This window comes from Bombus affinis, unplaced genomic scaffold (assembly GCF_024516045.1).
Source record: "Bombus affinis isolate iyBomAffi1 unplaced genomic scaffold, iyBomAffi1.2 ctg00000070.1, whole genome shotgun sequence".
In the NCBI taxonomy this organism is placed as follows: domain Eukaryota; kingdom Metazoa; phylum Arthropoda; class Insecta; order Hymenoptera; family Apidae; genus Bombus; species Bombus affinis.
Window position 1 is genome coordinate 1,488,356 of NW_026108823.1, and position 24,649 is coordinate 1,513,004.

A 24,649-nucleotide genomic window follows, 5' to 3' on the forward strand; every position below is an offset into this window, starting at 1 on the left:
AACACATGCTGCGCGAATAGGGTACACAGCGATTCATTTAACTCGCCTTGAATTAGTTTTAGAAAGACAAACATGGACAGGGATAATTTTTGTCACGAGCCGCTTAATTTATTCGTTCATTAGAACGAATTAATTTACACCTGCTGAGATCGCGATTGATGTGACAAATTCGAAATCTTGTTCCATATAAATATTTTTAAACAACCACGTCGTAAGCTTTGTATATTTTTTAATCGCAACGAAACTGTTCAGAGAAATGCTGAAATTATTAATTAGAAAAGGAGATTTCTACGCATCGTTGTAAAACTGTCAGGGAAAATATTCGTGAAACAGTTACGTTGTTACAAGTTCTACAAGAAGAAATATTGAAAATCACGTTCCACTTATTCAGTTGCACGTGTAAAAGGTATCTTGCGTTCGCGCAAAAAATCTCTGAAGGATACATGCTTTATAATAATTGGAGTGTCGAAGTTGTTACGCGGATCGGCGTACACGTACCTTTTAATGAAACTAGGTTACCCATTCGTTATTCGTTCCTAATTTTCAGCTTCACGATTTTTACGCAATAAAATTTTATACACCTGTTCGGTTTATAAATGATTCAATTCAAATTTAACAGAATTAAAGTTGAAATAATCATTTGTACTTCATTAAAAGGTTCTTTCAGCATCTCGTTTTAATATTTTTATTGGTAATATTTTGTTGATCGTTATATTTAAATGGAGTTTTTCAAAGGAGAGACATTTTAAGGTAGGAAATGGACATACATTTATAATAAGAATTCAGAAGAAAGAATATTTCATACAGAAATAAATATTCCGTATGTATAAATAACTACGCTATGAATTTTATATGTATCGGATATTCCTTCTGGTTAATGTATCTGATGTTTTTTCACGCGAGATAGCGTATATTTGCATCTATATGTCTCTTCGTTTCTCAGTAGTAAAACTTAGCATTCCTGCGGCTGATAAGTAGTTACGCACTGACAACGAGAAACATAAAATGAGTAAGAAGCATGAGACATTCTATAAGAAAAATAAAGTTGTTTTTATCTTTCATTGCATATTCGTCAGAATATTGTTAATAAATATTTAAGTTAAGATTTCAGTTGCAATAAATACATAGGATACATAGGATACATTTATTTATATATGTATCTATGAACGCATTTGACATAAAATTTTGATAACGACTAAAATTATATATTCTGATATTAAATTAATTTAATGAGAATAAAAAACTAATATTTTTAAACAAGATTTTGTATAAAGTTATATTTATTAGGAAAAGTTCGTTCATCCCTTTATAATATGATAGGATTAGACTCATTGCTGTGCAAATCATTTCATGGAATAGTATATGTGTGCGTGTATGTTCTAAGTTTTTATTATAAAAATGCTAAATGTACTAGGAGACGTTTTTAAAAATTCATAGATTTTTCTTCATCAAACATATCAATCGTTATATTGAAAAGTTAATTATCTTTTATTTGTTTCGAGCTGCACATTGATTGAGACATTCCTGTTGGTTATAATTGCGAATTTAACGCAACGAAGTTGTTTGAATCCCTTGCAAGCATGTAAATATATCGTCGAATTAATTGGTCAATTACTTGAGGTTGGAATTGAAAGAAAGGGAAAGGTGGAGGAGAAGTCTTGCGTTTGAATGCGGGACACTTTTAAAGCCCACAGTTCGCTGAAATTGCCAGAGAATTCAATTAAATGGCAAATTAAACCATTGAACTGAATCTGTTTCCAATCGCGAGCTTAGAAATTCTATCCTTTGAATTTTTATATCAGTCAACTTTCTTTTTGTACGTACGGTAACGAATATAATTCATGAATTAATGAAGTATGTAATTGGATGAAAGTTCTTCTTCCTGGATTCAGTTTAGACTAAGAAAAATTATATAATAACGAAATTATCAACTTAAAATTGATAGAGTGTGATAGTTTATTTTTTTTTTTTTTTTTTTTTTTTTTGCGTGAGGAGGGGAAAATGCTGTTACGCATACCCAGTGATCCGCATCACTGGGTTATGTGGGACTCGGGCGGATGTTGTTGCCATACCCACTAAAAACCCCTCCTCCTTTTTCCTTTGCTTCGAGGACAGACAACCTCGGTAAAACCTGTCGGCAGTCATCAGGGTTGTCCTTTCATGCCCCGTTGTATCTTCTTCTTCAGGCAGTTATTCTGTATATTCTGTATTGCTCTCGTCATCTTCTCAGCTAGTTCAGAATACTGGGCTGATCTCCTTCTGTGGTTCTTTGTTGTCTTGTATCTCTGCCTTCACTGCTCCGCGTAGTTGTTGTTGCTCTCGTTCTCCTCCTTGCTTCCTTCAAGGCCTTCGCTGTCACCCTCCTGTGAGGCATGACGGTCTTGCGAAATTACCTGAATTTATCTCAGCTCTCGTTCTTGGCGGTCACCGTGGCGATCAGATTGTCCACGTCTATGTTCTCGCCAAGAGCGTTCTCCAGCTCAATCCTTCTGTACGTTCACTTCGGGCACGTGAAGAGGGCGTGCTCTGCATCGTCGTTAGGGTCTTCACAGTCGAGACAGTTGCTGTCGCTGCTCTTGCCAATCCTCTTCCTATAGACCCCAAAACTCCTGTAGAGGTGGCCGTGTGTTCGTTATATATTTATTGGACGTGCGTGATAGTTGTAGTAGTTGGGCCTGGTCCGCTGTAATTGTCACTGGGGGCTGTAGATGTCGCTGCCGTCGTCCGACACTAGTTAGTGCCGAGTGGTGGTATTTGGCTTGTCGAGTGCCGCCACAGTACCCCTTACCAGTGATAGCGTTAGAATCTTAGTGTAATAAACCGTCCAATTGTCCAATTGTTGTCCAATTCGTGCGGATGTTGCTCGAAGTCTTCAATGTGGCGGTGGATACCTGTCAGTACGGTGCGGGCGTTCCGCGTACGGTCGTAGGCCTCTGTTCCATTTTTTAGTATGACGTGCTAGTGGTAATGCCCATGAACTTTTGCGACGGCCACATCACTCCTGGCTTGGTCGGTCATCGTTTCGTACCCAGTCACCTGCATGCGTGAGTCGGCGGTGAGGGGTCGAGTTTTTGTTGAAGGAAGGGCCGTTCCGTGTTCGTCGTAGCGGTAGGGTCCAGCTTGCCACAGGTCTAGATTCGCGATGATGGAAGTTCTCAGTAATGCTATCACGGTCAGACCTCAGTTTTGCTGTCGATCACGTCGGGGTCACCAATGTAGAGGTGGCCGTGTGTGCGTGATATATTTATTGGACGTGCGTGATAGTTGTAGTAGTTGGGCCTGGTCCTCTGTAATTGTCACTGGGAGCTGTAGATGTCGCTGCCGTCGTCCGACACTAGTTAGTGTCGAGTGCCGCCACACTCCCATGCCCGGTTAACAGCTGCATGGTGTGATGATCGATGTCCATCTTCTTTTTGGTAAATAGCAGGGCACTCGGTATTAATTTCCTTGCGCCTCCAGTTCCTCCTTCAGCTCGTTGCCGTCATCCGCGCCGATCCTGGTCTTATGGATCTTGTTCCACTCGTAAGTCTCTCCGAGCATCTTTATCTATATGTAGATCGGGAGATTCCCGGTCAACACGCAAAGTGTCGCGTGGGAGACGGTACAGTATGCCGTCGTTGTTATGCACAGGGCCGTTCGTTGTGCCCGTTTCTGCTTCTTCCTGTTCTTATCGGTATTCGCTAAGCTAATTCTTCTTTCTGAACCCATACTGCCTCCGATGGAACGGGTCCGTTCCGATGCATCTCTCGATGATCTTCTTAAAGCATTTTTCCCAGATCTTGCTCATGGCTGGGAGTATGCTTATCGGCCGATACGCGTTAGGGAGACTGGGATCCTTTCCCGGCTACCTTAGCAGTATTACTCTGGCCGTCTTCCAGCAGTCTGTTTCCAGCTTGCTTCCAGCTCCTGCTTCCAGCAGTCCAGGAGTCTTCCATCGACTCCTGCAGCCATCTTGGTGTTCATTCTTCCGGCGCCATCGTCGACATCGCCTTCGCCGATGACGACGCTGAAGCTGATGTCTTCTTCTTCTTCGGTCTCTGCCTCTTCGCGGCCCTCATAATGGGAGGATCCGTGTCCCATGGTGAATAGCCTCTATAGGACTTTCACCATGCTTTCACCATGTCGATCGGCATGTCGTTGGTTGGTTTCTTGCTTTTGCATCTCTTCATGACTGTGCGATAGAGTTTGCCTTCTTGCTTTTCTGTATGGATGGAAACGCGTTCGAAAAGTAGAACGGAGTAATTAGCGATGCACGATCCCAAGCTGGTGAATATTTTTCCATCGGGAGAAGTCAGGTCGAGCGATACAAGATTTATATGCTCGTTCTGCCAGTTATTTCAAGGTCTGTGACGCGATAGAAAATGAACATAAATGAATAATAAATGTATTACAGCCATAAAGATTGCTTGATGTACGCCACCGTTTTTCCCCTATTTCTCCGATACAATTTTCCTTTTTTTTTTCTTTGCCAAACACTTTACTAATCGGTACGTATTCGAATTATCCTCAATTATTCTCGGTTGTTTCCGTTTCCTTTGGATTTACATAAGTACTCGTTTGATGTACGTGCAGAGTGAGATAATAACTATTAACAGCTATAAAATAAGAAGCGAAAATACGTTGAAACTCGACATCTAGATTCGCGAGACTTTGCAGAGCTTCGAAACTCTCGTGTTTCAAACCTAATAAAAAGTTGTAGAGGGAGAATTACATTGCGAGATCTGTTAAGGAAAATCGTATCGTTGTAATAGGATTATTTCAGCGAGGGAAATTCCGTGTTGCGTGTAACGCGTTGCAAAGCCATGAGCTTTCTTTCGGGTTAATATACATAATCGCCTTATCGAACTTTCCATCTAAACCGTTGCGCTCACACGTGAATTTTGCATTTCAATCTTCTTACTTGCAGTCCAATCCAGTTTAGTGTGACTAAGCTAAATGTTTCAGCCCTTCCAGGTAGAGTATGTATTATAGAGAGACGTACAACTCTATGAAGGGGAGATCAATAAATTGGGTTATCTTTAAATCACTGACAATTATTTCATCGACACGATTTCACCGACAGCGAATCCACCGGCAATGTCTATCAAAGTTTATTTACCGATACACCGAGTGAAATCACCCACAATCATTTCACCAATATTCTCCTTTGTCGATAATTATCATGCTTGCCACTACATGTTATCGTTGATTATATGTCTTTATTTACACATTCGTTTACGCGCATAACGAGATAAACGAAGAAACGAAAATGATATGTTGTTATGATGTATTGTTAAATTACTAATTAACACGAGTTATATATCTACCTACATGAGAGCTTCTAAATATCAATTATATTTCATGAAAGCACACAAGCTATTTTGCTATACACAAATAGAATTATAAGGAGATGTTACGTTCTAATGATTTAACGAAATCTATTCCTCTGTACATTTGACATTTCTGTATTATTACTTGTGTACTTTCTGCTCTTGTTTACGTCATCGGAAGTAAAAATACGTTAAGCGAATCAGCTAATCTATTTGAGCGATTCAATGGCTCGGTCTTCTCTTATGCGACTACCAAGCAGAAGATAAGTTCTTGGTTATATTACATTTTATAACATCCAAATTAACTTTTTTTTCTTTTTCTTTTTCTTTCTCTTTTTCTTTTTTTCCCTTTTTCTATTTCTTTTTTTTCCTTTCTTTTTTTCTTTTCTTTCCCTTTTTCTTTTTCTTTTTTTTCCTTTCTTTTTTTTCTTTTTTTTCCCTTTTTCTTTTTTTTTCCTTTCTCTTTTTCTTTTTTTCCTTTTTCTTTTTTCTTACGTGGAGGACACCAAGCCACTTTGGGGGGGGGGGGAAGTGGCGTGGTAGTGAACATCCAAATTAACTGGGGCACTAATTAGCTAAAGCTTCTAGTCAAACCAGGTATCGGTCTTTGTACGCAAAGACATTCATTACAATCGTTTATAGTTTGAAGAAACACCGTTACAAATTCGTGATATAAGAGAAAGCGATTCAAAACTCGGATTCATTTGTTGGAACGACGCCGTGGGCAAAAGTACATAATGGAAAACTTTCTTCCAAGACCAATTGATAGCGCTGACGTAATTAAAATGTGACGATATTGCCAGCGACGTTTCTCCAAATAGACGACTAACTTATTTACGAATTGCCGCAACACGATTGCCGCTGGTAATACGGTTAGTAATCACTTTATTGAATTTTCGCTTGACGTGACATCGTCGAGTTCCTAGAGAGATTCTTCTCCCTTGTAAAACTATGTTTCTGCAACGACTGTATTTGTTGAATTACCGTTCGTGAACAAGTCCTTCTCTTTATTACATGTAATAGATTCTTCTTTTTAAGTTTTAAATTACATTGGTAATTTTCTATAATTTATTACTCGAATATGGTAATTTGTTCTTAAAAAGTTTGCTTTTTCTACAATTATTTTACTACAAAACCCATCAAAAACATGATGTATGTATATATACCCTCAAATATTATCGGTTTATTCTCAAGCTATAGTTCAATTTCGGAAATTGCCAATTAAAATCATAAAAAAAAACACAGAAAGTTCGTTAAAATATGCGATTTTCCAATCAAGATATAGAATTTATTCGAGTAATATAGATTACAGTAGCGATGGTGACGGCAACGATGAATGGACTGATTCTTCGTGCGAAAATAAATTGGAAGCGCAGAACGATGCATTGTTTCAGGGAATATCGATTTTCAAGCATGGTTTTAAAGTACGTGTGCGCGTGTCTAGGTTTGTTAATTAATGCCGCTCCCAGGTTTTCAATATATAAATGTGACACCTACATATCTTTAAGCTTAAAACAATTGGACTAACAATTTCATTAAATTTAAATCAATATTTATCTTTTTAAACGCAACAATATTTTTAATGACAACTTCACATGTAAATCAAGTGCATACATATTCGATCGTTCTTGAAAACCTGATTCTCTGCGAAGAGAAAAAATCCTTGAATAAAGATTTGATCTACGTTTTATATGCTACGGTTTACATCCACCTCTTTTCAGATATACCCCTCTATTTAAAATCATAGATCGTCACACTCTATAGGTATTTCCCTGAAAAGTTAATGTCGTTTTGTATAAAAGCCAATTCAAAGGGGAAGGAAATTCTGCGAAAAATTCTTTCAGATTTCCCTATGTTTGAGCTCGAATCAAAGCAATCTTGTATAGTAGGATAGGATGATAGGATGATTCTGTATTATTCCTTGTGTACTTTCTGTTCCTGTTATTTACAATAGGATGATTATGCGTTTAACTTCTCATAGAATCTCTCTGATTCCGTATGATATCATCAGTGTTTTTGAAATATGTTATTGATGTCGTAACGTCAACCGTTTCCAGTGCAAATTCAATTTTGAATCGCAATTTCCATGTTTGCATGGCAAAAGCGTAAAATCGATAACGCACGCAAACATATCTTCTTTGCTAATGGCGTACTATAAATATAAATATTTGAATAAATATTGCGAATTTCATATTGCTAAAAGATTTATACTATTTGTTCGTAAATAATCGTCGGATCTATATTTAAGTTGAAACTGCTGCATTAGATCTCTTTTCTTACTTAAAATTATTTGGATTGGTAATTTGGATGTAACTTGTAATTTATTCTTCCTTTATAAATAGTGTACAGAAGATACCAATTCAAAGAAATGGAAGGAAAGTCTAAAAGCAAAGAAAATCTACAGGAAGATAAAACGTTCGAGCCTTGCCAGGCTATATAGGATGTTAAGTAATTTCATTTTGACAATGGTCCAACATCATACTATGCATAAATTTAATATTAATATAAGCAGGTTTCATGCCATGTATTACATGTAACGTATAAGCACAAGCCCTGGTTTTAAATGCCTTATAGTAACACCGAAAAGATTATTCAGTTGGATGTCTGACTCAACATCAATATTTTACTTAGAAGATAATAGGTCGAGAGCATGTTGGTGGGTGGAATGGGAGATGAATGAAGGCTTACTTCTGTAAAATACGTAAAATGGTAGTCGGAATGAATTTTGGCGCTTGGGGACAGAAAAAAAGCTGACTGATACTGTCATACACCTGAATTTATAAAATTTTGAAAATCGATGTAACCTTTGAACTTTATCGTATTCTGTTTCATAGCACAAATTATTGTTCCCGAAATGTACGTTTAGTGTTATAATATATTTGACCAATGGTTCTCAAATACTAGTTTTGCTAAAGCAATGGTGGAATTGGAGCAATTCTTTCTTCTTTTATTCTTTGAATGACCTGGATTTTCGAGTAGTCTAGTGACGCTTGATCCGTACAATTAATCGATTTCTTTTTATTACACAAGTGCAAGAGATTCCGCGTTGGACGCCGATGTTGCGAGTTCGAATGCCTGGATGAGGTTGGCACTGAGTATTGGTCCGGATCTGATGTGGTTATCGTCGATGGTTCACCTAAACTTGAAAAACATAGTGTATTGTGGACGCTGAGCTTAGTGATGGCAATTGTAATATTTTAATTTCTTTTATTCTATATTTTCGACTTCTTTTTTCGAGTAGAATCATCAATTTTCCGCTTGTACTATCAATTACCAACCAGCCTGTATGACAAAATTCTATTTTAAACACCAAACTCGCCACGAGTGGCTATTTTGTTTACGAAATTAAACGAATTTAATAAATGAAATGGCAAGGAAGGAACTACAAGTGACCGTCAAACTATTTTTATGCTTGAAAAGTAATTCGCAAAGTAATATAAAATAATACTACTGATTTGTGTCAGAATTTTTCAGAATTTTTTCTTAATCTCTTGTTTTTTCCCTTCAAATTTATTATTTATTATTTATTCGGTGCTTTTTCCCTTCAAATTTATTATTTATTATTTATTCGGTGTCACGAAAACCGATTAAATATTAAATATCTTAAATATAGATTGAAATGAAAGCTTGTCAGTTCTCGTTCAGTTGTCACTTCAAAGTTGTTAGTTCAAAGGTTCTCGTACATCATAAAGCAAGGGATCAAATCTTTAACATATTACAAATTAAATCTTTTATTGTAATTGCGAAACTTATGAAAGTACCAAGGGAAACAAGTAGGGAACATGAACTGCTCAACGAACCAAAGAACGGCTCAGTGACAAAATTAATAAAGTAAGGATCACAAATATTACAACATTACACTCTTACATCACATAATAGTTCTCTGTACAAAAGATATATAGCGAATCGACTTTTCACAACGATAAGAATCAACAGAACCAATTAAGACCAGGCGAAACTCTCATAAGACAACAATATCAGAGGGATCAAATCAGCGATTTTAATCTATGTTACAAATTATAGTTATCAAGAATAATTGCTCTTTTCACGAAAATTATGCTGATGACACACTCACAATGCATTTTATATTTGGTAGTCGGATGTGCTCGTGGCCATCAGGAGTATAAAGACGACGTTTTTAGAAAATGACAGCGCTGTCGGGTTTTAAAAGCTTTTATTTTTTTATTCATCATTACGAAGATTGTGATGGAAGAACGTAATGGGGTAAAATCTGACGATTCCTTAATGAAGAATGCTTAAAGAGATTCTATAGAAAACGGTGATCGTTTCGTTGGGTAGTTCATTCGAATTTTGATCAGGATTATTGAGATAGAAGGGTCGAGAGCTTGGTGGAATATCAACTTTGACGCTTCAACGCTTCATCTCTTTTCAAGCTCACCAGTCACGAATCATGGTTCACTGAATATATCTTTTTGGAAAATCTTTTTTGGATTTTCGTACGAGAAACATGGTATGTTTGACAAGGGATTTTCTTTTGAGGTAATTTAGAGTGACAAAAAGGTCTTTCTGTTAGGTAGCTTGTCGATAAAAATGTTTTATTAATAACGTAAATGGAACGAGTAGTTACGAATGTAAATAGAATATGACCAAATGGAATATATATCTTCTCTTCGACTTTCATAAGCTGAAAGCCCCGTATCTAAATTTTATCTTAATTATTTGAAGCAAAAAGTATGTTTTCTGAAACTTTCGTTTCTCGTGATGAGTACTTTATGATGCAATAAAAAATTTTGTCTGAAAATTATACTCAAGATCAATTTCATGATCCGTTTTCTCTATCAGATCTCCATCTTCCACAGCTATAACAAATAATTTTTTGACACTCTATACATTTAACATCGATTATAATTCTGTTAATTGAAACACCGAACATCAATGTGTTTATTCACTACGCCAACACAGATAACAATTAACATTGATATATAATATATATTTGACGATATATATCTGAAAGAATAGAAATTTCATTTAATCGACTATATGACCATACTCGGTTAAGTACCAACAACGACTATCTATCAACCTTATCTTACTTCCTCAAAGATATAGAAAGACTTTAAAAATTTCAGCCATGTGATTTGGTCCTTTAAAATTTAGAAGTAATATAACGATAAAATACCATCAAAACCTTTAAATTTCCAATATTCAAGAGAAACTTGAAATCTCGTTTATTTACTCAGCAACAAAATCTTATTTACCTTCAGAGAACCTATACAATTTTTGCACAGCTCAATATCTCTCCTTTAAACAAAACATCAAAGTATGTTGTTCCTAACTTCAAAGGGCTCAACTCAATTTTTTGATCAATTTCTCTCGTCCTATACGCTCGTTTCAAAGCTTATAATACCATCTACACCTTTGCCTTATGTTCCATCCATGGTTCCTATGCATGCAATTTTATTATTATCGTTCCAAAGGACCTTCGCATTTCTGTTTCGCTCGTGATAGGTATTCACATCTGTTTTACCGTGCTGTTTCATCTTCTGGGAACGATATGGTCGGAAATGATATGATGTTGAATACGCACAGGTCGTTAAACGAGAATTAATTCAAGATAGATTCAAACGGAGTTAATTAAGTGATCCCAATTCCACCGCCTTGAGGGCTGAACGCGTTTTCCTTCCGAACGGTTCGCTCGTGTCGAGTGATGCAAATTTCAGCAAGTGTTTCACCTACGTGTTTACTATTAAATTTATTTCTTATCTATCTATATCTTATCTTATGAGAGTTTCGCCTGGTCTTAATTGGTTCTGTTGATTCTTATCGTTGTGAAAAGTCGATTCGCTATATATCTTTTGTATAGAGAACTATTATGTGATGTAAGAGTGTAATGTTGTAATATTTGCGATCCTTACTGTATTAATTTTGTCACTGAGCCGTTCTTTGGTTCGTTGAGCAGTTCATGTTCCCTACTTGTTTCCCTTGGTACTTTCATAATTTTCGTAATTACAATAAAAGATTTAATTTGTAATAAGTTAAAGATTTGATCCCTTGCTTTATGATGTACCAGAACCTTTGAACTAACAACTTTGAAGTGACAACTGAACGAGAACTGACAAGCTTTCATTTCAATCTATATTTAAGATATTTAATATTTAATCGGTTTTCGTGACACCGAATAAATAATAAATAAAAAATTTGAAAGGAAAAAAACAAGAGATTAAGAAAAAATTCTGAAAGAGACACAAATCAGTAGTATTATTTTATATTACTTTGCGAATTACTTTTCAAGCAGAAAAATAGTTTGACGGTCACTTGTAGTTCCTTCCTTGCCATTTCATTTATTAAATTCGTTTAATTTCGTAAACAAAATAGCCACTCGTGGCGAGTTTGGAGTTTAAAATAGAATTTTGTCATACAGGCTGGTTGGTAATTGATAGTACAGGCGGAAAATTGGTGATTCTACTCGACAAAAGAAGTCGAAAATATAGAATAAAAAAAATTAAAATATTACAATTGCCATCACTAAGCTCAGCGTCCACAATACACTATGTTTTTCAAGTTTAGGTGAATCATCGACGATAACCACATTAGATTCGGACCAATACTCAGTGCCAACCTCATCCAGGCATTCGAACTCGCAACATCGGCGTCCAACGCGGAATCTCTTGCACTTGTGTAATAAAAAGAAATCGATTAATTGTACGGATCAAGCGTCACTAGACTACTCGAAAATCCAGGTCATTCAAAGAATGAAAGAAGAAAGAATTGCTCCAATTCCACCATTGCTTTTGCAAAACTAGTATTTGAGAACCGTTGGTCAAATATATTATAACACTAAACGTACATTTCGGGAAGAATAATTTGTGCTATGAAACAGAATACGATAAAGTTCAAAGGTTACATCGATTTTCAAAATTTTATAAATTCAGGTGTATGACAGTATCAGTCAGCTCTTTTTCTGTCCCCAAGCGCCAAAATTCATTCCGACTACCATTTTACGTATTTTACAGAAGTAGGCCTTCATTCATCTCCCATTCCATCCACCAACATGCTCTCGACGTATTATCTTCTAAGTAAAATATTGATGTTGAGTCAGACATCCAACTGAATAATCTTTTCGGTGTTACTATAAGGCATTTAAAACCAGGGCTTGTGCTTATACGTTAGATGTAATACTTGGCATGAAACCTGCTGATATTAATATTAAATTTATGCATAGTAGGATGTAGGACCATTGTCAAACTGAAATTATTTAGCATCTTATATAGCCTGGCAAGGCTCGAACGTTTTATCTTAATGTAGATTTTCTTTGCTTTTAGACTTTCCTTCCATTTCTCTGAATTGGTATCTTCTGTACACTATTTATAAAGGAAGAACAAATTACATGTTACATCCAAGTTACCAATCCAAATAATTTTAAGTAAGAAAAGAGATCTAATGCAACAGTTTCAACTTAAATATAGATCCGACGATTATTTACGAACGAATAGTATAAATCTTTTAGCAATATGAAATTCGCAATATTTATTCAAATATTTATATTTATAGTACGCCATTAGCAAAGAAGACATGTTTTCGTGCGTTAAATTTAAAGGTTTTGATGGTATTTTATCGTTATATTACTTCTAAATTTTAAAGGACCAAATCACATGGCTGAAATTTTTAAAGTCTTTCTATATCTTTGAGGAAGTAAGATAAGGTTGATAGATAGTCGTTGTTGGTACTTAACCGAGTATGGTCATATAGTCGATTAAATGAAATTTCTATTCTTTCAGATATATATCGTCAAATATATATTATATATCAATGTTAATTGTTATCTGTGTTGGCGTAGTGAATAAACACATTAATGTTCGGTGTTTCAATTATCAGAATTATAATCGATGTTAAATGTATAGAGTGTCAAAAAATTATTTGTTATAGCTGTGAAAGATGGAGATCTGTTAGAGAAAATGGATCATGAAATTGATCTTGAGTATAATTTTCAGACAAAATTTTTTATTGCATCATAAAGTACTCATCACGAGAAACGAAAGTTTCAGAAAACCCCTGGATCGTAAATGATTCGTTCTTTTGAAAAAGGCTGTTTAAAATTTCTTATACTAATCCCTATACTAATTGTGTATACTAATTGTATTTAGTATATTATGTTATAAATAATGGTTAATATAAGTATCAAAATAAATAGACAACAATTAATTAGATAACATCGTAATAACATAATATAATATAATGGGCGTAATCATATACAGTAAAACTTAGAAAATATGCTCTGGATGAATTCGGTGAAAATTATCCTTTGTTCCGTGGTATATATAGGCAAAAACGAATGGTAGACCGCAGCATAATAGTTTCCAACAACATTCTCAATATTAAGGATATCAACATCTTAGATTTAATCAAAGCCGCTGGAATACGCCAGATATTTCATATCTGACTTAAACATGTACAGTGACGAGCGAAAAAAGTAAACACATAAATGTAAAAGACTAATTTCTCAAGTGATCGGTAAAGATTAGGTAACAGTAACTACAAGTTATTATTAACGAAATGTAATAGTTAATTTTCATTAACATTAATAATTTACAAAACATTTTACAAAAATGGATATCTCAAACCATGTTTACAGTTTTGCACATTAATTATACTCGTCGAATCAAGGTTTCAACATAGGTATTTCGTCCACTAGTACTACTTCACGTTTATTATATCCAATAAAATTAACTACTATTTAGGTAAATTATTTTGTGGAATGGTCAAATAATGCTCTTTTCTCATTATACCTTCGACATTCGCTTTTTACATAAAATCAACGGGCTGTGTTTACACTTTTGCTTGTCACGGCGTATCAAGGAAGATTGAAATATAAAGTAATTCGCACAAAAAAGTAGATATTAGTATTGATGTTATTGTATTCCATATTTGACCTTAAAATATGAATAAAATCAATCTAAGTATTAATGAAATTTCAAACATTTTTTCTAAAACAACGGAACTTTCCTTTCTAATGAGCACTATATGATGCAATAGAAAAACAATTTGACACTGAAAATTGTGGTCAAGATCAATTTTGCGTTACACTTATTTAACCAATTTTCATCAAATCGAAGGTGTAGAATGGCTTGAAAAAAATACCGCGATAAATACTTTTTTGACACTTTGTACAAAGGTGTATATCAATGTGTATATCGATACACATACTCTGTATGTGCATATCCGTGGTATATATATCCGTTTTTCGAAGCAAAATGTCATCTACCTGATCAAAAGAGCAAAGCAAAAACACTACATAGAGGGTTTGTTACTGTTAACACTCTCTATTTCCGTGCGTAAAGTATCCAACCAGATATCCAGGAACAGCTTTCAGGGAACGAGATTGAATATTTGATCGAATATATTTAATATGGCAATGTTACGTATAACAATATACGTATGGAATTTTAAAAGTCACGAGGGTTGCAACGGACTCAATTTTAATGTACATTAAACATTTTGCTCATTGATGACCTTACCTTAATTTTTTTCTCCTTCCTCGCTTTCTTCTCCTATGCGAGTGACACAGCAAGATTGATAGTAACAAGCGATTTCATTAAAACACAATCTCCTTTTCCATTTGATGAACACGATACGAGACGAGGGAATGATTTAGGAACACGACTTTCGAGCGGTTTCAACAACTATTAAGTTTCATTTATAGCAACGAACACTGCCAAAGACGTAATCAATAAGATTCGCGTAGGTGCCGTAGATGACGTAGATGAAAAAACGTAGATCAAACGTAAATGACGAAATTATACATTAATTTATTTTAACGCGTTAAAATTACGCTAATGACAGTTGCTCCATTCAATTTGTTCACATATTTGAGCCCTATATGGAACAAAGTGAACGGAGCATCTGCAAGCGTGTTAACCGGACAACGACGAATTTTCACATCTACTCCTCGAAGCTTCACATATATCAATGACCACTGCCGTAGTCATGGACAAACGTAGATGACGAAGTTATGTATTGATTCACTTTAACACGTTAAGATTACGCTAGTGACACTTGCGCAGTACTATTTGTTCATATATTTAAGCCATATATGCAACAAAGTGAACGTAGCATCAGCAAGCGTGTTAATTGGACAACCACGAATTTTCACATATATTGCACGAAGATTCGTATATAACAATGATCACTGCCATAATCATGGTCAAACGTAGATGACGAGATTATGCATTAATTCACTTTAAAAATTACGCTAGTGACAGTTGCGCCGTTCTATTTGTTCATATATTTAAGCCCTATATGCAACAAAGTGAACGTAGCATCTGCAAGCGTGTTAATTGGACAACCACGAATTTTCACATATATTGCACGAAGATTCGTATATAACAATGATCACTGCCATAATCATGGTCAAACGTAGATGACGAGATTATGCATTAATTCACTTTAAAAATTACGCTAGTGACAGTTGCGCCGTTCTATTTGTTCATATATTTAAGCCCTATATGCAACAAAGTGAACGTAGCATCTGCAAGCGTGTTAGTTGGACAACGACGAATTTCGTTTCGCAAACACGGACACGTGAAACATTTTGAAGTTACGTGGACGCGAGAGTAATTCGTTCCCTTAAATTGCTCAATTTCCATTTCTTTCGCCATGTATATTCGAGTATTGCATTTGAATGGCAGAGCAGTGGGAAGTAACGGCGCACGTCGTTGATATATCGACAGGAACATGAATTCTTTTTTCATAGGATGAATACTTTTTTCATCGAATTATTAAACCGAATCAAGTTTTCAAATCCAATCATTTAATTTCATCGTTTTACATCGAACGTTTCAATCTTTTTTCTTTTAAATACTTTACCTATATTTCATCTCGTTGAATATTCCATATTTTTAATGCTACTACCACTTATTGGTAATTTCAAATATGTAATTATCGTTCTGAAGTTAGAAATTCGAAATAACATTCGTCAGTATATGATTCTACGTTTTATATAGAGTAATAAAAATGATACAATGAGTTTCGGTAAATAACCAATAAAAATTTTTGTTCCTTTTTCTTTTTCTTTTTTTTTTTTTTGGTTTTATGTATCCAAGGTCGAGAATAAACTATGTGCACGTTTCCTCTCGTTTCTTGTATTTTTATGAGGAATTCAGTCTTTTTACGCCACAAGAGTCTCAACGTTTTCGTTTTCACGCCTACGTTACGCTCGTTAAACACGTTCCAACAAGACCATGAATAAGGATAACAGCTTTAATGTTTTCACATGTGTTTATTTATTATTTTAGACCTTAAATATTTTATTTATAAAATCTTTATTTAAACAAGTTACCATTGTCGCTACAATAAATCAATGAATGAAATCAGTTTAAATTTAAAATATCATTTCATAATTTCTCGTCACTTGTATCTAAAAACAACAAAAAAACGGTGTATCCACATCGGATAAATTAATACGCCCCGACGCAAAATAAAACCAAGACGCACAGCTCTGTGGAATGCCAACGGTCTAGCGCAACGCAAACTTGAACTAGAACTCTTCCTAAAACACCAGCAAATCGACATAATGCTCATAACTGAAACCCACTTCACCGACAAAAACTACCTGAACATAAACGGATACAAGTTCTACCATACCCAACACCCCAGCGGAAAGGCCCACGGCGGCACCGGAATCATAATCAAATCAAACATTAAGCACTACGAACTTCCACCATTCCAGAAAGACTACCTCCAAGCAACAAACGTAGCAATAGAAGACTGTCATGGTACAATCACCACTTCAGCTGTATACTGCCCTCCCAGACACTCCATCGCCAAAGAAGACCTTGACGACTTCCTGGACACCCTGGGCAATAGATTCATAGCTGGAGGAGACAACAACGCCAAACACACCCAATGGGGCAGCAGACTGGTTACAGTAGGAGGCAAAAACCTCCTCAACAGCATAATAACCAACAACCTCAACTACCTTACCACATACGAACCCACACACTGGCCCACCGACACAAAGAAAATACCCGATCTCCTTGATTTCCTCACTAAAAAAAAATATCTCGTCAAGACACGTCCAAATCAATTCCTCGGCTGATCTCTCCTCTGATCATTCCCCCGTGATAGTAACAGTCAGTTCAACTATCATCGAGAATACACGTAATGGCTCCATACATAACCAACACACCAACTGGCAGCTCTTTAGAGAAGTCTTTACACACACAACTTCAGCCTCAACTTCACTAAAAACCAATGAAGAAATCGAAGCAGCCACGGAATACCTAAACACGAGCATAATAAACGCTATCCGCTTCTCCACACCGGCAAAAACGTCCATCAGCAATCACGAATACCCCCAGTACATATTAAAAAAAATAGCAGAAAAACGTAGACTAAGAAGGATATGGCAGACCCATAGAACACCGGAGGACAAACGCAAACTAAACAACGCAACTAGAAAACTATCCAAAACTATAAAAAAAACTACAATAATGACCGTTTTCACAAATATCTCGCCAGCTTGTCCCCCACAGCCGACTCCAACTACTCACTATGGAAGGCCTCCAGGAAACACACGCGTCTCCCACAAATAATACCTCCAAGCCGCCATCCGCAGAGTGGATGGGCGCGTAGCCCTATAGAAAAAGCCAACCTATTTGCCAAACACTTGACTGAAGTATTCCAACCCCATTCCTCCATAGCTGCAGCGGACGTTACCGAATATCTGCACACTCCCTTCCAAATGTCCCCTCCTATTGAACCCTTCACTTCTTCAGAGATCATAGAAGCAATCAGTCGCCTAAACCCCAAGAAAGCAGCAGGTCACGACCTAATAGGAAATAAAACAATCAAGGAACTTCCGATAAAAGGGATTGCACTCATCGCATCAATCTTTAACGCTATCCTCCGCCTTCAACACTTTCCCAAGGCTTGGAAAATCTCACTGATCACCCTCATCCCTAAACCCGGTAAACCAATATATGAAACCAGCTCCTATCGCCCAATCAGTCTTTTACCTACCCTGTCTAAACTATTCGAGAGGATGCTCACGAATCGTCTCCTTCCACTCCTAGAAGAATTGAAAACACTCCCAGACCACCAATTCGGCTTCCGAAAACAACACTCAACAGTAGAGCAAATCCACCGCATAACCCACATGATCAGCCAAACCCTTGAAAAGAAAAAATACTGCTCAGCGGTATTCCTAGACATCCAACAGGCATTCGACAAAGTATGGCATAAAGGGCTACTCTACAAGCTCAAAAAGATCCAACCCCATCCATACTACTCCATCTTAAAATCCTACCTAACCAACAGACAATTCATAGTTAAATGTCTAGGCGCCACTTCCGCAACATTCCCAATAGAATCCGGCATACCCCAAGGTAGTGTCCTCGGACCCCTACTGTTCTCCATCAACACTGCCGACTTACCTATATCAAACGAGGTAACAATAGCAACATTTGCCGACGACACAGCACTATTAGCTACCCACGCAGACCCGGCAATTGCCTCATCCACTCTCCAGCGAAGTATCGACACCATGGAAAAGTGGTTCCAAAAATGGGGTTTCAAAATAAACGAAAAAAAATCCTCTCATGTAACTTTCACGCTCCGAAAACAAACCTGCCCCCAGGTCACCATTAACAACACAATAATCCCAAGCAAGGACTCCGTAAGATACCTGGTCATGACCCTGGACAGGAGGCTAACTTGGAAAAAACATATCTCAGAAAAAACAAAGCAACTAAAGGAAAAATTAAGAAAATTCTATTGGTTCACGGGCCGACGCTCCAAACTAAACATACAGAACAAAATAATCCTCTACAAGGCCGCAATAAAACCTGTCTGGACCTACGAAATCCAACTATGGGGAACAGCAAGTAATTCCAACATTGAAATACTCCAACGCTTCCAATCGAAAACGCTAAGATCCCTATCAAATGCACCCTGGTATGTTACCAACGAAACAATCCACCGTGACCTCAAGATACCTACAGTCAAAGATGAAATACACAAGTCCAGAAGCAGATATAACACAAGAGTCAACAACCACCACAACCCACTAGTCACCCAACTACTGGACACGACGGACCGATCTACATTTATCATATTTTATATAAAATTAGAAGGGACCTTTAAAAAATTGCATGCAACAACACACTTACAGGTACTCTTGAATTAGTTTTTCTACATGTCCGATTATGTCTTTATATGTATATGTCAATTCAAATTTATTTTCTTAAATGTCCCTTAATGAAAAACTAACACTTCATATTAACTTTGAACTTTTGAGTTCTTAGAATATTCTGATTTAGTCACTGGCTGTACCATAAATTCATTTACAGATATTATATTTCCACCAAGAGCTAGTTTTATTATGAGCCTTCCTGCATCATCATCGAATCCTTCTATTTGACCATAATTATTACTTTGTTTTCCAGCTATAATTTTCACAAATGTTCCTTTCTCGATTTTAACTTCTTCCTCTTCTTTTTTGGAATCTGTATTTTTCTTCTGCAATGCTACTTTGTCTGCTCCAAGACCCATACCTTTTGGTCGTAATTCTGGTATGACAGCTGCTACTAATCTGTAATAGTTAGAATAAACGATTGTGAAATAAAAAATGATGTTCTCTGTTTACTTTCCAATAAGTGATAAATACATATAATTAATTTAATCCAGAGTAAAATTCATACTTTTCATTTCAACCAATTCCCTTTCCTGGTTGCCATCCCATTCCCCTTAACATTGCTACACCAAAGGCATCAATAGGAATTTTTTCATAATCTTCTAACGTAGACTGAAAAATACAAAACGATATTTATAATATGCAAATGTAATACATCTGTGCATTGCACATCAATATGTTGATAACGTACCTGTTCTTTGCCTCTTAATGATTCATCTTCTACTAAAGGTAAAGTTAAATCATTTGTTTTAGTTTCATATTTATTCTTTGACTTAAGTTCCTCAATGATTTCTTTTGTCGCTTGCTCTTCTAAAGTAACAACTTTATTTTCACTATCTTCAACTGGCTCTTTCTTTATTGATATTATTGGCGATGTTTTTCCATTAGATAGCTTTGATTTTGCCTCGTTAACACTAGCGTCTCCTACCTTTTCCTTATCTGCCTTCGGAAGGAAAATGTCTGCATCTATTTTATTAAGAATTCTATCATGCCAGGTTTTTGAACCTAGTAATGGAATAATTAGAGGTTCATCTTTTTTTTCTTCCTCACTGAAATAAAAAAATTGTTTTCAAATATATATATTCCGCTATTGGTGATTTTTATAGGTTAGGTTGTGGTTATATGTTTCTTGATTATAAATTTTACTTTTTGAACTCACCCTATTACTTTAATACCTTTCTCATCAAGGCATTCAATGCAATCAACTTTCTTTTTTTCTTGTGGAATAGCATTTTTTAACACAGGTTTCTTAATAGATTTCGCAAAACCGAAGGAAATCTTCTTTCCTTCTTCTGCCATTTATTTGTTATTTTAACACTGACTTATAGATCAATACACATGTATATACTAGACATAAAGATTGATGTCACTTGAATCTATGTACATGAATCTAATATCTTATTATACTTTATTAATCTACTCAAAATTACTTGCACATTACTAAAATTTCATTCCGACAATGTATCAAGCGCCTGAATAAGTGACATTAAAGTAAACATATATCAAAGAGGAAACAAGAAGAACTGACGCCTATGGTTTTCTATGTTACAAAGCTAGTGCTGCACCATACGGCCAAATGCCGAAGGTGGCTTATGCTAGTATATACCTGCCTATACGTTTCAATGAGAAAATCGATATTATGTGTTCATGTGAAAATTCACATTTCCCTAGGAGCTGTATTTTGATAGATTTAAGCTTCTAATGGAGCATTTTAAACGTATAGAGTATACTATGAAGTAGATAGTAGTGCGGATCATTTTATATTCATAAAAAATTTGAATGTATAGAAATGTACAAAATGCTCATGATATGCAAAAATATGCAAAATATTCAAAGTAAACCAATCATCAAAAAGTTTAGAAGGTGAAACAAATTTCTTTAATAACACCTAGATTAATTTTTATTTGTTAACAATCCCATATATAACCATAGCTTTTTCCCGGCGCATATACGCGCCCATACATGCGTCAATAAGATAAGAGGAAATAAAAGACAGATTATCGATAAAATACACTAACACATATGTAATACGTGGATATATTACCACTCAGATTACACATATTATATATTATAAGGGAATATGTATACCACGTATATATGTAGAACGAATATTTCAAACTTGTTTATAGCCCGTGCGCACACATAAATGCATGCACACGAACAATTTTTCGAACGATAATTATATTAATAATTTATAACCATTTATATTTTTATATTTTTATATTTTTATATTTTTATATTTTTATATGATAAGCATTTATATTTTTTAAAATATGTTCTTATGGCATACATATTTATTCCACGCTTCATATCTATCCACATCCGTAACTGTAGGTGACATTGTTTTTTAACAATTTTGCTATTATTTCATAATTCTTTAATTCATATTTCAAAGTCGTAACAGATGTTTCTATTTTTTTTTTTTTTCAAGTTTTTCCCATATTGGACTTATTTCTAGCAGCCATGCTTGCTTACAAAGCAATTTTATATCCACGCAAGAATATTTTTCAGTAGATTTTATTATGTGGTTTACAATATCCATATTCTCTAATAACTGGTTGCTAAGGTATAATTTGAACATACCAAGTCGAGTAACTTCATTTGGTAATGATTCGTATATTTTCTTTTCATGGCATCTGCGTAAAGCTGCATCAATGTCCCTAATAATATATTTACAATAAATATTATTGTTCTGTTATATTAATAATAACAAAGGAATATTCCGCACAACACAATAATTAAGATTAAGATAATGAATAATTATGATATTAAGATATTTTCTACTTAGAAAACATTGAAATAGCGTGATATACATAGCAAGGGCAATTAGTTACAGCCAAAAGAACTACATTAGAATTTTCGTTAGATACTAATCCATCCAATCTAGAAAGAAGTTCTGATCTGAATCTCTTTGCAGGTTCAGACAATGTACAGTTTACTCCTTTATTTGTGCCTATCCAGTCAATCTCATCGATAAAAATAATTGTAGGCGAAAAATTATAGGCAAGTTCAAATAAAACCTGTTCAGTTTAACAAATGTATTTATTATTTATTAAATATTATATTCAAAATTCCTTAAATTCATTGTTTCATCACGAACGTAATATCATTTCGTTTTCCAAACAACTATTCTAGTTATATATGATTATTATTATATATGATAGATATATTCCAGAATCTCTTCTTCATAGACAAAGGAAATCAACTTACACGGATATACTTCTCGGAATCACCTCTCCATTTGCTCACCAATGAGCTGGCCGTTATGTTAAAAAAGGTGCATTGGTATTCTGTTGCGACTGCCTTCGCCAACATCGTCTTCCTTATTTCGTAATTGCTTGTATAGCAGAATACCTTTCCAGGGAGAAAATGGGCCTTTAAAAAAGATAAGGTACTTGAGGAGATACACAATGGCCTCCTTAATAGCAGATTTACATTCCTCTAGGCCTACGATGTTGTCCCAATATACATTTAATTTTGTTAGTATGATTTCCTGCGACAATACAAAGATGAAATGGCGCATAATCTCCGTATTAATTTCCGTAAATGTTATGTAATTCGTTATTTAAAGCTTTACTGAAATCAGTATTTGCAATACGTATATTAATCGAAAATAACTTACGCATGAAATGTCTTCAATAATCTTCCATAATTCCAGATTGTCTATATAAAGCTTCTGAGCCTATTTTGATATCTTTGATTGCGTGGATTGTTCCATTAAGATGTTAAATAGCTCTCCTCTTCTGATGAAGATTCATCGCTTTCATTGGCGAAAATTGATGTCACTGTCATTGCGAGATTAATATCATCCGTAGCATCACCCCTCATCTTCTGTTGTGCATTCCTCCCTTTCACAGACCCAGATACAGACTCACTTCTCGTTTGTTTGCTAACAGATTTGACACGTTTTACTACTTCTTCAAAGATTGAATGATATCGTAATCGATACGTTGAATACGTTGAGAACGTTGAATAGTGTTAAATAATTTAAATTCTTACACTTTGTTCGCATTTGTCATTTCCCTCGTCTTTATTTCCTTTTCAGTTATTTTCTTGCACAATATAGGATATTTTTGGAATTTCATCTTGTAATAATTTTCATATTCTGTAAGAATAATTTCAAAATCGACGTTGTCGCAGACTCGATATTTCCGAGGTAGACGAGCTTCCCGGATTAATACATCGCTAATGTCTACATATCTAAAAAATATAATTTTTAATTCATTGAACAAATTTTATGCTATGAGTACACACTATACGATAATCATCAATTAACTGTTTTATTTCTAGGTAAGACAGACAAAAAGAATGTACTGTCTATTTATTATTATATAAATCCTCGGCGATAATTTTTTGCCTTCTGCTTTTTAATTTCTAATTTTTAAAGTTTGAATTTAAATATATTTTCATTTATAACTAGTTAATCTACGTTATCGATTGAGTTACTCTATAACTACTGAGTTACCGATGTCGATTTTCAAATTTTGGTTCCTTCCCCTCTTTCCGCACTAATTTCTATTTCGATTGGTCGCCGATATTATTCGAAAAAATTGCAACTAAGAAGATATCTAAATATATACACATAATATAAATATATAAACATAATTTTGTTATCTACTATCTTGATACGTGCAAAGATAAATCTTAATGATACAGTGGGACACAGTGACGTCAGCTATCGATCATATACGCGAATTTGTTGTAAATTAATTAGGAGAATATCTGGAGTTGTTTATCGTTGCCAGCTGTAAAATATTAGAATTTTTCATTCATAATTGTCATATTTTCGACTCTTCCGTTGCCAAGACCATCTTGAAAGATTTTTGGTATGTTCCATCACCCTTGTTAAAAGTGTGCCCATTGGTTAGCTATATTGATTTTAAAAACCAATACGTATATCAAGTTTATTATCTAACAGAAACAAAGAAATTCGTTTTATTAACGAATTTCTTTTATTAATTATTCTTTAATTATTAACGAATTTTCGATGTTTCTTCTCAATTTCCTTTAGCATCGAACGAAGAACATTATTTGATCAAACGTTTCATCGTTCAGATTATATTTCGTTTAAAAAGATTGAAATTGATATCGAGATAAAATCAAAAAGTATCCGTTGTTCTCGAACATTCTAGTATTCCTTCGCCGCCCGGGAGAAAGACAGGTATGAAGAAAGAGGATATTTTTTTTATTA

The 24,649-nt window shown here is 35.0% G+C and overlaps 2 protein-coding genes and 3 long non-coding RNA genes across 12 annotated transcripts in view; 3 read left to right on the top strand and 2 right to left on the bottom strand.

The window, feature by feature from the left end:
• The window catches only part of LOC126927052 (integral membrane protein DGCR2/IDD-like), a 392,464-nt gene that overhangs the window by 227,805 nt on the left and 140,010 nt on the right, over nucleotides 1-24,649 (top strand). The gene's annotated exons all lie outside the window — the stretch shown is intronic.
• Nucleotides 1-24,649, bottom strand: part of LOC126927093 (uncharacterized) — a 161,808-nt gene that overhangs the window by 76,652 nt on the left and 60,507 nt on the right. The gene's annotated exons all lie outside the window — the stretch shown is intronic.
• LOC126927041 (G-patch domain and KOW motifs-containing protein-like) lies at nucleotides 19,619-20,757 on the bottom strand. Its single transcript, XM_050743366.1, has 4 exons — nucleotides 20,618-20,757; nucleotides 20,150-20,507; nucleotides 19,967-20,070; nucleotides 19,619-19,857 (listed from the first exon to the last, which is right to left on the bottom strand). The coding sequence occupies exons 1-3, from the start codon at nucleotides 20,755-20,757 to the stop codon at nucleotides 19,975-19,977; spliced, it is 594 nt and encodes a 197-aa protein (XP_050599323.1). The 3' UTR covers nucleotides 19,619-19,857; nucleotides 19,967-19,974.
• Nucleotides 21,220-22,466, top strand: LOC126927086 (uncharacterized). Of its 2 annotated transcripts, none has more exons than XR_007715139.1 (3): nucleotides 21,220-21,321; nucleotides 21,890-22,062; nucleotides 22,376-22,466. It is a non-coding gene; the product is annotated as an uncharacterized LOC126927086 (long non-coding RNA). The 2 variants fall into 2 exon arrangements; XR_007715140.1 differs by lacking the exon at nucleotides 21,220-21,321 and adding an exon at nucleotides 21,687-21,788 and having other exon boundaries at nucleotides 21,890-22,024; nucleotides 22,376-22,460.
• On the top strand, nucleotides 22,802-23,882 carry LOC126927094 (uncharacterized). Its single transcript, XR_007715154.1, has 2 exons — nucleotides 22,802-23,000; nucleotides 23,117-23,882. It is a non-coding gene; the product is annotated as an uncharacterized LOC126927094 (long non-coding RNA).

Bases quoted from the DNA above. Each gene is read 5' to 3' on its own strand.
- LOC126927041 (XM_050743366.1), bottom strand. From the start codon at position 20,757: ATGGCAGAAGAAGGAAAGAAGATTTCCTTCGGTTTTGCGAAATCTATT. The intron at 20,508-20,617 runs GTGAGTTCAAAA...TTTTTATTTCAG, and splicing joins AAAGGTATTAAAGTAATAGG to TGAGGAAGAAAAAAAAGATG. The intron at 20,071-20,149 runs GTACGTTATCAA...TGTATTTTTCAG, and splicing joins CATTAAGAGGCAAAGAACAG to TCTACGTTAGAAGATTATGA.